Consider the following 13,545-nt stretch of genomic DNA (forward strand, 5'->3'; position numbering starts at 1 on the left):
TCCCAGGACACCCTGTTGCAAGGATGACTTGTGGCAGCAGTTGCAAAAATAAACTCTGGTCAGGCCTAAAACCTGGACCTGCCAGGGAGCAGTACACCTGGGAAATTGATCCTCAGAGGTTCTCAGAATAGAGCAGGCCGGTGATCATAATGCCCCAAATGAGGAGTCCTGTGAGGATGAGGGAAACTTAGGGAAGAATCAGCCCGATGTGTATTTTTTTTACCACACAATTCACCCACTTCAAGTGTACAATTGAATGATTGCAGGATTTTTAGTATCTCCACAGATATGTGCAATCATTACCACAGTCAATTTCAGTTTCATCATCTCAAAAGGAAACCCTGTACCATTTAGCCTGTCACCACCCCTCACCTAAGCTCTTCATCCCGCACCCCTACTCCCAGCCCTAAACAACCACTGATCCTTGTCTCTAAAGATGTCCCTGTTCTGGATATTTCATACAAATGAATAACGTGGTGTTTGTGACTGGCTGTATTCGCTCAGCATAATGATTTCAAGGTTCATTAATATTGTAGCAGTACCTGTACTTCATTCCTTTTTATGGCTAAATATCCCATTGTATGGCTAGACCATATTTTGTTTATCCATTCATCAGTTGATGGACATTTGGAAAAGGAAACTCTTGGCCTCTGTGGTGAGGTACTCCCACCCCTGATCCAGGAGCATCTTTGTTTATTGATGGAGGCTCTGTAGGTCCTAATTAGACTCCAGGTAGGCTGATGATTCCTCAATCCATGTAGAATGCTTTGAGGTATGCAGAAGTGCACCATCCAGTAAGAGGGAGATGGAGAGAGGGAGCACTAAAGCGAGAAAATCTTACCCAGAAGAGCTCAGCTTCAGTGAAGAAAGAGCAGCAAGTCCGGGTTCCCCCAAAGGACAAAGGTATGTCCTAGATCTCAATTTACATGAGGCCAAGGACGTATCACCTGGAGACAGAACAGTTATCCATGGACAAGAACTCAATCTGAGCAACTCCTTGAAGATAGAACGGATGCTAGTGACTCTCTGGGGGCTCTGGGGCTGGCCTTACCTAACACCACTTCCTCTCAATGTCCCAAAGCCAGCAATGGATAGGACAGGGGAATCCTGAGCTCTTGGAGAGGTCCCGACTGTAGGTGTCCTCTCTTGAGATGGCAGCAGTTAGCATGGCCATGGGTACCTGAGGGCAGGCAGCAGAGGTGGACAATGGAATGTTTTCAGCTTGGGATGTGACAGTCTCCCAGCTTCAAAAGAGGCAAAGCTGCTTATTTCCTACTAAAGGATCCCAGGGGGAGAAGAAACAATAGACACAAGCCTACATACTTTCACTCACAGGATTTATTTTGGTTTGTGAAGCTGAAAGCTTTAAGCCATAACAAAAGGAGAGAAAAAGCAGATTTTTTTCATTCTTGGATCAGGCTAGTTAACGGTGAGTTTCTTAGTAATATCCCTTCTCCAACCTATGGCTTTTTGACATTATTGTTTAGTTACTGCTGTAAAAGAAATACAGAAAAATAGAAATGTTAAATGTTAATTGTTTTTAAAAGCTGTCTAATTTTCCTCTGCTATAGGTATAGCAATTAATGAGTATAATAAGGCACTGGTTACACTGTCACAATCTATGCCTGTGCTCCACAAAATTTGTAAATCCAAGTTTCTTTTTCCTCGAACGTTTGTGACAGCCACATTAAAAGGAAACATTATAAATTGGTATTTATATATGTTTCATTTACACAGTCTCTACACTTTACGTGAGTAAAATCATTCTTCACTCTTCTCCACTTCCTTACTCCAACACCAAACTGGTTCTTACCCTACTATACAATATATCATTAGTAAAAGTTGCATTATCCATTTTGTCAGAAATGTTTAAGTCTTTGTAGTTCTCTTTTATTCTAACCCAAATATGTCCATCCAGTCATCACTTCATCTGAGTCTACCTCTGTTATATCTCTCAAGACTTTTCTGTTCTTTCCCTCTTATCTAATCTTGCCCTTACCACACCTCTCCTGTGGATTCCGTAGTCTCATAGGTGTTTCACTGGTCTCCAGTAATGACTGAATTATCCCATACTTTATCCCAGTGAAATTTGTAAAAAGCAAACCATATCATGCTAAATCCCTCCGTTACCACTTCAAAAATACAACTATGTTCCGATTCATATATGGGAAAATTTAAACGCCTCATCATGGCATACCGGACACTTGTCTTGGATCATCATTACCCACGTAGATTTTATCTCCCAGCGTTCATAAATAGTAAAATGTATTAAGAGCACAAATTTAGAAACAGAGAGGTCTGAGTTTACATTTTAGCTTTGCTATCTTCCTGCTTTATATCAATAAACATTATTTAAACACTTTTTCTTATACTCTGCCAACTCAGAGTATAATTCTGTCAGTTCATTCTGTTGGTTCACTCTCAAAATGTATTCCTAAAACCATCTTTACCATCCCTGGTCTGAGGCACCATCTTTTCCCTCCTGGATTATTGCAGTAGTTTCTCCACTAACTGGTTTCTCCACTTCTACTCCTGCCATCATACAGACTATTTTCAACAAACCAGCCTTTAAAAGTGTAAGTCATGTGCTTGGAATCTAAATCCTCCAGTGATTCCTCCCTTTCAATCAGGATAAAACACAGATGGCCTCCAAGACCTCCCATGACCTGTAGGAGTTTTACTTCTCTGACCTAATCACCACCACAGTCCTCTTGCTAACTCTGCTCCAGATAAACTGGCATCGCTGTTGTTCATGAAACATTCCTGACTTAGTTTTTCATTCGATCACCATGTGCTAGGAAAGCTCCTGCCCTGATATACGCATGGATAGCTCTACCAGCTCTATGCCTGTGGAAGATAAAGCTGATTTACAGCTGGAATGGAAAAGCTCTATCTTTATCTCCAGGAAGGGCTGGATGTCTGGTTGCAATTTTTGCCAAGATAAGGGCAGTGGGATTTATGATGGGCTGTTTAAAATTTAAAATAAGGAAACTTGAGACCTTGAGCATGAGGTGTCTCTCTGACCCCCAATGCTCGCCTGCACTCTCTCTTGCTGCACTGTATCCTTCGCATTTAAATAAAAGCCTTATGTGAGTTGCCCCTGTGAAGTCAGGTGACTCCTTTCAAACGTCTAAATTGTAAATATCTGCACCTCCTCCAGTTATTTGCTTACATGTCACCTGCTCAACAGGACCTACTCAGTCAACCATGTTTAAGATTCCTGTCCAGTTCCTCCCTCAACATCAACTCTCCCAGTTACACCTACTGCTCTAATCTTTTCCATACAAGTAATCACCTTTCAATACAGTATATAATCAACTTGTAAAATATGTTTATTACTTATAAACTGAATGCCTAACCCACTACCTCAAATTCTTGAGGCAAGATCTTAATGTAACCATAAAATACTGTTGGCAGGAGAAGTCTGTGAAAAAAAGAAAAAATAATAAAAGAAAGAAAGTAAGATACTGAATTTATGACTTAAGAGTTGGAAGAAATCAGGGAATTAGCAAGCTCAGTACATTGGTCTACAAGAAAATGACTGAAGTTGGGTGGTGTGAGGAGTTCAAGGGAAGACACTCAGCATGATGGTGAGACTACAACTTAAGGATGTGAGAGGAGGACAGTGAGCTGAGGGCCAAAATCCTCACCTAAGATGTGGGCTTTTAATAAAGTTGTCAAAGAAGAGGTAGAGATAGGTCTAGGCAGAAATAAGACTATTCTACATTGAGAGTAGGAGTTGTAAACGTTTTCTGGTGGCAGATAAAGAAACAGAGATCCCTTGACTTAACTCTGGATCAAAGTCAGATATGGGGCATTAGCAGATAGGTAATTGGATTAACTCTTGATCTCACTCTTGGTTGAATTTTTGAATTTTTCCATTTACTCCTTGTGATAGGTTTAATATGTGAAATATCATGATTTCTTCACATACATGAGTTAGAAATTTGAACAATATATACAGATGACTACTTTATCCCATTTTATAGTAAAGAATCATCTTTCTGCCTTGGAGGGAGAGTGCATCTAGCATTTTGCAAGGCATCTAATAGGTCCTCAATAAATGTAAATTCCATTCCCCATCCCCAGTAAAGAGGATGCATCAAGCTATACGTCAAAATCATGGAGTTCATAAGAGTTTAAACCCTGGAGTCTGATTGTCCTAAACTCCAACTCAAAACCCTACTAAAATTCTATATGCATGGGGAATTATTTAAATTCTTTATGTCTGTTCCCTCATTTCTAAAATAAGGATAACAACAACCATGGAGACTTACTGAGGAAGAAATGCAAATGTCGGAGGACAATCTGTGTAAATGTACCAATTAGAATGTTAAATGCAGGAGCAGGATGCACAATTGCTCACAAAAATTTTAAGAACATACTTAAAATATCTTTAAAGTCATTTCTTATTGCAAGAATGCTGGTTAATAAATCTCTGACTAATATTAGTTAACATTAAATATTTCTAAGTCGTATAAAACAAAGTTAACAGCAAATGCTTTGTTTTAGTATATGACATTGACAAATAGGCATCAGTGTGATGAAACATGGAAATAATAGCTTTCTTATACTGAGGTATTGCAAAAAATTTAAAAAAAACTATTTCATGAATTATATCATTTTGTCAATCATTTGATTCCTTTAATTCACTTTTAACTCTACATATGACTGCTTGCTGTTACTATTGCTGTCTTCTGATATAGATCTGTATAAAAGAAATAGTGTTAGTTTTCGAGTTAAGAAACATTGTAATCTTAAACAAGATCAAGAAAAGTAAAACAGCTGGATTTGTACCAATTGGTCATTTAAAATGTACCAATTTCCACTTTCCTTCCCATATCCCACTCAGTGATCATATATTCTAGTGTTTGGTATTTTCCAATGCTGATCTAACTTTTAAAGATTTAAGCATTTTTTAAATTTCAAACTAAAAATCCATCTATTATTTTTCTCTATCTTATTTATCTACATGGAAGACAGGATGGCATATTAATATATCCATGATAATGCTTCTCCAAAGTTAAAAAGGTAATTTACATGCAAATCTTCAAATTCTTAAATTATTATCTGTCTAGTTATAATATTTCTATTAAAAACCTATGGGGCTAGCCCTGGTGGCCCAGTGGTTAAGTTCCACATGCTGTGCTTTGACGGCCCACGTTGGGTTCCCCAGTGCAGACCTTCACTACTCATCTGTCAGTGGCCATGCTGTGGCAGCTGCTCACACACAAAAAGAGGAAGATTGGCAACAGATGTTAGCTCAGGGCAAAGCTTTTATTTCACTTTTATTAATGAGGTCCTTAATGAGGCCTCTAAGTCTTTCAGCTATGCTTAGTTACCTTTTGTGGTATTTATACAACCGACATTTTGTCTTTGGAAAACTCCTATACACACACAGTTCATGTTGAAGAGGAATGTCATGGTGTCCAGGTTCCTACTACATGACTACAATTCCTTGGCCACAGATGATAAAATCAGGTTTGAACACCTAACTCAGACAGACAGACAAAATACTGGCTGAATTTAGGTACACCTGCACATCTATTTTCTTCTGTCTCTTGAGAATATGAACTAAGAGGCATTGGCTGTGGACAGATTATTGGTATTTTATTTGAAAATGAATCTACAAAGGGTTGAGATATGTATGCTGCCCCATGTGCAAGCAGAGCAGTCATTTTGGAGAGAATGGACATAGACAAGATGGATGATGCCAGTCATAAAGCCTTTGGGTGATGGACAGAATGACCTAGTTCCTGACCATCTAATTTATGACCACCCTCTGTGCTTCAGCTCTACACCATTTCTTACCCTTACAGTCCTGAAACCAGTTATTACTGCTTTAATACTTAGGTTGTCATGACCAGATGTTGTTATTTATGATCAAAGATCCCTTATGATAACATCTCTTCCAAAAGTCAGATTTACTTCTAGCAACTATTCAGATTTTTCCAAGATGTCTTAAGTAATAGCACAGGAAGACTTATGAGAGATATCATTCAATTAAGTCAATTTATAGCAATTTAATGATCATGTAAAGGTGTATATAAAACATGCAAAATACGACCTTTAATTTAACTAGTTGCTGCTAGTTGTTGAAAATTAAAATTCGCTAACTTGGGAAATAGAGGTGTTGACAGAAATTTTATATCATTATTTTATCTCTATCTCCATGAATAAGAAACAGAACCATTTTCCTTTAGCATGGAACGAGACCCACTTATGTATCCTTACTTCTGCATTCTCAGTTTCCTAAATATTCACTAAGCAAATTGTGGCTTGCATTGTTATTACATTAAAGAAAAAAGCTGTGCAAGTACCTTAATTCTAGTTTTAGAAACACATGAGCAATATTAATTACGTGTAAAATGGGGAGCATCCTATCTGTGATTTCCCCCTCATTCTTTGTCATCTTATATTTTTCTCACTTTTTGCATATTCTATTCACAAAATTTGCTTCCCTATCTCTATTAATCTCCTGGGCACAACTGAATGTCAATGCAAGGGAAATGGGGTTTCTTGGGAAGTAGACAGAACATCCTAAAGCAATTATATCCAGCATGGCTTTTATCTGAAAGGCACTGAGGATTTAATGATAGCTTCAATTGTTTCTGGGCCTATAAGAACATGAAAGATACCTAACTACCTGAAGTCTGAAAAAAAATTGTTATATACTAAGACTCAATATTTTTAAACATTAAGCCAATCCATCCAACGATCCCTACTTGTAATATTCTGAATTACATCTGAATTCTTCCCATAATGCATTTATAATATTAAATATAAAAGATAATGAGTTTACTTACTCTTCATTTACTGTTCACTCTCTACTCCAAAATCTCTTCATTTTACTCCATTTAAGAGCAATGATGGCAATTAAAATAAAGAAAGGTAGAAAAACGTAGATACTGATCAAGAGGCCATTTTTTCGAGGAGCAGCACCATTTCGTTTTACAAACGAGTATGTACTTTTACCTGAAAATGTGATATTACCTTTTAACTTTTTAAGAAATGATATTTAAAGCTTATTATTAATTTGAATTATAACAATTTGGAATCAAATAATAGAGTTATGGAATGAATAAACTTAAATTTAAAAGTGTTTTCTATAATCTGTGACTATTCCCCAAAGTACCTTATGTATTTATGTCAACTCAATCAATATACATATATATCTCATTGTCATAAGTTTATTTTTAATATTTATACACATATTTAATCTTTATTTATATGCTGTACTCTTATGTATTTTATTCTATCATATTCCTTTCTACGAATTGCTACTTAGAATACATTAAATTGATATTATCTAATAAGTTATTCCACTTAAAAAATAGAACAAAAGGGATGGCCCAGTGGCGTAGTGATTAAGTTGGCATGCTCCATTTCGGCGGTCTGAGGTTCTCAGTTTCGGATCCTGGGTGCGGACCTACACACCACTCATCAAGTCATGCTGTGGCAGCATCCCACATGCAAAATAGAGGAAGACAGGCACAGATGTTAGCTCAGCAACAATCTTCCTCAAGCAAAAAGAGGAAGATTGGCAGCAGATGTTAGCTCAGTGCCAATCTTCCTCACACAAAAAAAAAAAAAGAAAGAAAAATAGAGCCACACAAAGAACTGTTTTACAAGTGGTTTAATGAAAAATTATTGGTATAACTGAAGGCTAATTTTAAAAAAACAATTAATGATAGTAAACTAGGTTAAATTTCCATATTATCTGCATAAGGTGATATTGTTCTAATTTTGACTATATTAATTAAAAAAATAGATATTCCTATAGGTGCCATAAAGATATTACAGAAAATTAGAAAATTAAAATCTACAGAAACTTGGTCCAATCAAACAAAGGAAATAAACCAGACGAGTAAAATACAAAAAACTAAATCAAGCAATCAGTATTACCACCAAAGCAACTATGATGGTATTAAATGCAAATGAATTTAATGCCCCTGAAAAAAGACAAAAAATCAGTAAATTTAAAACACACACAATCCAATTATATGTAGATTAGAAGTGATTTACCTAAAAGAAAGTGATTCAGGATGTTTTATGTATTATAGAAAATAAATTGGCAAATATAGTCACGTGCCACATAATGAGGTTTCGGTCAATGATGGACTGCATATACAATGATGATCCCATATGATTAGCACCATACAGCCTAAGTGTGCAGTAGGCCATACCATCTAGGTTTGTATAAGTAAACTCTATGATGTTCGCACAAGGACATAATTGCCCAATGACACATTTCTCAGAATGTGTCCCCTTCGTTAAGAAACACATGACTGTACTTGTTTGAGCAGTGCTGGAAAACAGAGCACCAAGAAGATCCCAATTTCTCCACATCCTCACTAACACATTTTGCCTGCATTTGTTATTACAATCTGAATGAGCATGAAGTAGGATCTCATTGTGGTTTTGATTTGCATTTTCCTAAGATGTTGAGCATCTCTTCAGGTGCTTATTGGCCATTTGTATATCTTCTACGGAGATGTGTTTATTTAAATCCATTTCCATTTTTAATTGGGTTGTCTTTTTATTATGGACTTGTAAATGTTCTTTACATATTCTGGATACAAGTCCCATATAACAAATAATATTTGCAAATATGTTCTCCCATTCTGTAGTTTGTCTTTCACTTTCTTGGTGGTATCATTTGCAGCACAAAAGTGAAGTTTGATGATGTTCAGTCAATCCATTGTTCTATTCTTCACTTGTGCTTTGGTGTCTTCTATAACATAGCCTATGCCAAGGTCACAAAGATTTACTTACATGTGTTCTAATGTTTTATAAGTTTAGCTCATCCACTTATATCTATGATCCATTTTCAGGTAATTTTTGTGAATATTGTGATGAAACAATCTATCTTCTTTCTTTTGCGCATGGATATCTACTTGTCCCAACAACATTTGTTGAAAAGACCATTCTTTTCTCATTGAATTGCCTTAGCATCCTGTTAAAAATCAATAACTGTAAGTATGAGGTTTTATTTCTGGGCTCTCTGTTCTATTCCATTGAACTATGTGTCTAGCCTTATCCTTAGGACAGTACTACACTGTCTTGATTATTTTAGCTTTGTAATGTATTTTGGAATTGAGAAGTGGGTTTTCAGTTTCAAGTTTTCTTGACAGCTATGTTTTCAAGATTGTTTTTACTATTCTGTGTCCCTTGAATTTATGTATGACTTTTAGGATCGGCTTGTCAATTTCTGCAAAAAAGACAGCTTGGGTTTGTTAAGGATTGTGTTGAATTTGTAGATAAATTTTAGGAGTATTCCTATACTAACAATATTGAGTCTTCAAATACATGAATATGAAATGTCTTCACATTTGTGCAGATCTTTCTTTCAATAATGTGTTTTTAGTTTCCAGTGTCTTATACTTATCATAAAATTATTTCTAAATACTGTATTATTTTGGGTGATATCATAAAAGGAATGTTTTCCTAATTTAATTTTTTATTGTGTTAAAATACACAACACTGAAAATTTATTATTTCAAACATTTAAAAAAAATTTTTTTTATTTATTTATTTTTTCCCCCAAAGCCCCAGTAGATAGTTGTATGTCATAGCTGCACATCCTTCTAGTTGCTGTATGTGGGACACGGCCTCAGCATGGCCGGAGAAGCGGTGCATCTATGTGTGCCCGGGATCCGAACCCAGGCCACCAGCAGCAGAGTGTGAGCACTTAACCGCTAAGCCATGGGGACAGCCCTATTTCAAACATTTTTAAGTGTACAGTCAGTGCATTAAGTCCATTCACATTGTTGTGCATCCATTACTCCATCAAACTCCAGAATATCTTCATCCTCCCAAATTGAAACTCTCTACCCCTTAAATATTAACTTACCATTTCCACCTCCTGTCAGCCCCTGTGAACTACCATTCTAACTTCTCTCTCTGAGTTTGACTACTCTAGGTACCTCATAAAAGCAGAATCATTCAATATTTGTCCTATTATGATTGGCTTGTTTTGTTAGCATAAGGTCTTTAAGTTCCATTCATGTTGTAGCATGCATCAGAATTTCATTTCTTTATAAAGCTGAATAATATTCCATTGTATGTATATATCACATTTTGTGTCTTCATTTACGTATCAATGAACATTTGGTTGTTTCCACCTTTTGGCTACTGTGAATAATGCTGCTATGAACACGGGTGTACAAATATCTGTTTCAGTCCATGCTTTTAATACTTTTGGGCATATACCTAGATGTGGAACTTTAGAATATGGTAATTCTATCTTTAATTTTTTAAGGAACCATCATACTATTTTCCACAGAGGCTGCATCATTTTACATTCCCACCAGCAATGCACAGGGGTTCCAATTTCTCCATATTCTCATCAACACTTGATATTTTCTGAATTTTTTTGAGGATAGCCATCCTAATATGTGTGAATTGGTATCTTGTTGTGGTTTTGACCTGCAATTCCCTAACACTTAGTGGGGTTAATCATTTTTTCATGTCCTTATTGGCCATCTATGTATCTTCTTTGAAGAAATGTCTATTCAAGTCCTTTCCCATTTTTTAACTGGGTTGTTTCTTTGTTGTTGAGTTGTAGGAGTTCTTTACATGTTCTGGAGATTAATCTTTCATCAGATTCATGATTTGCAAACATTTTCTCCATTCTGTGAGTTACCTTTTTACCTTGTTGATAGTGTCCTTTGATGCACAGCAGTTTTTAATTATGAAGAATTCCAATTTATCTAATTTTTCTTCTGTTGCTTGTGCTTTTGGTGTCATATCCAAATCATATCCAAATCATTGCCAAATCTAATGAAGATTTCCTCCTCTGTTTTCTTCTAAGAATTTTATAGTTTTAGCTCCTATAATTAAATATTTGATCCATTTGGAGTTAATTTTTGTATATGGTGTAAGTGTCCAATCTCATTCTTTTGCATATTGATATCCAGTTATCCCAATACTGTTTGTTGAAAAGACTGTCCTTTCCCATTGAATGGTCAAGGCATCCTTATCAAAAATCATTAAACCAGGGCCGGCCCGGTGGTGCAAGCGGTTAAGTGCGTGCGCTCCACTGCTGCGGCCCGGGGTTCGCTGGTTCGGATCCCGGGCGCGCACCGACGCACTGCTTGGTAAGCCATGCTGTGGCGGCGTCCCATATAAAGTGGAGGAAGATAGGCACCGATGTTAGCCCAGGGCCATCTTCCTCAGCAAAAAAGGAGGATTGGCGGATGTTAGCTCAGGGCTGATCTCCTTACAAAAAAAAAAAAAAAATTATTAAACCATGTATGTGAGGGTTTATTTATGAGCTCCTGATTGTATTCCACTGGAAAATTTCAGTTTTCTTATTTTGTTGCCAAAAGTAATGTATCAACTTTCAAGAAGGTACAAAAGAGCCCTGGAGTCAATTTCTGTCTTTTTATTTTAGCTTCTATTGAGCATGACTGAGAATTCAGAAATTTTCTTTTACCGCTACAGTAATAAAGAAAAGAATATTGAGGGAGAAAGACATTTTATAATTTTTAATCAGACAAATGCAAAGAAACAGACAGCAGAAATCCTCCCTGTAATGGTGATGTTGAAATTGATCATACAAATGAAATCTCATACTATGAGTCTTCACATGATGATATATCATAACTTTCCTCCAACTCAACAATCAATGAGTGAACAGAATATTTCTAATGACAAGAAGGAAATATGGTATTCTCATCCAGTTAGTCATACTTCAGCATGAAATATTTTGTCACAAATATCTGGAACATTATGTGTGTTAAAGAAGATCTATAATAGTATCCTTTCATCTTTTATAACAATTGGACAATTATAAACACTTTTTTGACATGGTTCACAAGTGGACAAACGTATGCAAAGTTGATTGGAAGGAGTTAGATGGTGTAGATGTGATAAACATTAAGATTAATCATTTTAATTGTTGCTTATAAATATAAATTAAAAATATGTTTATTTATAGTACATCATTTACAATTGATCTAAAGACAATCAAATAAATATGAAATAACAAAATATGAAATAATAAAACATGTACAGTATGTGGTGAAAATTACAAAATTCTGAGGAGGGAAATAAAAGAAGATCTAAATAAATGGAGAGACATACAGTGTTCATAGATTGAAAGATTCAGTAATAAATAATACAGATGTAAAATCTTTCTTAACTGATGCAAAGGGTTAACACAATTTGTATCATAATCACAGCAAGATTTTTTTGTAAACATTGACAAGCTTATTGTAAAACGTATATGAAAAGGAGAAACCCTAGAATAGCCAAAAATTTTTTGAAAAAGAAGAATAAAGTAGGAGGAATCACTTATCCCGACGTTAAAGATAACTGAACAGCTACAATAATCAAAACAGTGTAACACTGGTGGAGAGAATGACATGTAGATCAATGGAACAGAATAGAGAACTGAGAAATACACCAACACAAAAATGTCCAACTAATTTTTGACAATGGTGCAAAAACAATTCAGTGGACAAGAAATAGCTTTTACAAAGAATTGTGCTGAAGAAATTGACACCCATTAATCAAAAAATTAATCTCCCACCCTTTATAAAATGTAATTCAAAATGGATCATGGACTTAAATGCACAACATAAAACCACACCTTTTAGGAATGTCATAGCAGAAAGTCTTCAGGGCTTAAGACTGACAACCAGTTCACACACTTGACACCAAAAGCATGATCCAAAAAGGAAAAGAGTAGACCTTATCAAAATAAGAATTAAAAAACGATTTTGGTCTGAGAAAAAACCAATTGCAGACTTGGAGAAAATATGTTCAAATTATATATCCAACAAAATACATATATGTAAAAAACAAAAAATTTCTGAAAATTCAACATTTAAAAACAGAAAATATCCAATTAGAAAATGGACAATAAACATGAACAGACTTTTTACTGGAAAGAATATGCTGATGCCACATAAACATATTAAAGATATTCAACATCATTCCCCTTTAGGGAAGTGCAAATTAAAACCTCAATGAGATATTAGTACACACCTAATAGAATGGCTAAAAAAAAAATTAGTAGTATCATTAAATGTTGATGAGGATGCCAAAAAACTAAGTCATTCATATATTATTGGTGGGAATGTCAAATGTCAAATGTTACAGTGACTCTGAAAAATGGTTTGGCAGTTGCTTTTAAAACTATAAATGCCTTACCATAAGCCCAGAAATTTCAATCTTGGGCATGTTTCCAAGAGAATTAAAAATTTACTTTCATGAAGAATCTTCTACATGAATGTCTATTGCAGATTCATTTATAATAGCTAAAAATTGGCAACCACCCAAATGTCCTTCACTGGGTGAATAATTAAACAAATTTTTATACATCCATACAAAGGAATAGTAGGCAGAAATTAAAAACATTGAAGTAATCATACATGCAACAAATTGGATGCAGTTCATGGAAATTATGCAAGAGAAAAAAGCCAATCTCAAAGAGATACAAACTTTGTGATTCCATTTATATAACATCCATAAAATAGCATAATTAGAGAGATGGAAAGTAGTTTATTAGTTACCAGGAGTTAGGAATGGGGAAAGAGA

The 13,545-nt window shown here is 35.4% G+C and overlaps 1 protein-coding gene across 1 annotated transcript in view; it reads right to left on the reverse strand.

Annotated features, from left to right (window-relative positions):
• Positions 1–6,802: 6,802 nt before the first annotated feature.
• Positions 6,803–13,545, reverse strand: part of LOC131394061 (A disintegrin and metallopeptidase domain 3-like) — a 115,046-nt gene continuing 108,303 nt past the window's right edge. The window contains 2 exon segments of the mRNA XM_058525267.1: positions 6,803–6,968; positions 9,159–9,170. Of these exon segments, the coding sequence (XP_058381250.1) occupies positions 6,803–6,968; positions 9,159–9,170 (178 nt within the window).

This window comes from Diceros bicornis, chromosome 29 (genome assembly GCF_020826845.1).
Source record: "Diceros bicornis minor isolate mBicDic1 chromosome 29, mDicBic1.mat.cur, whole genome shotgun sequence".
Taxonomy (NCBI): domain Eukaryota; kingdom Metazoa; phylum Chordata; class Mammalia; order Perissodactyla; family Rhinocerotidae; genus Diceros; species Diceros bicornis.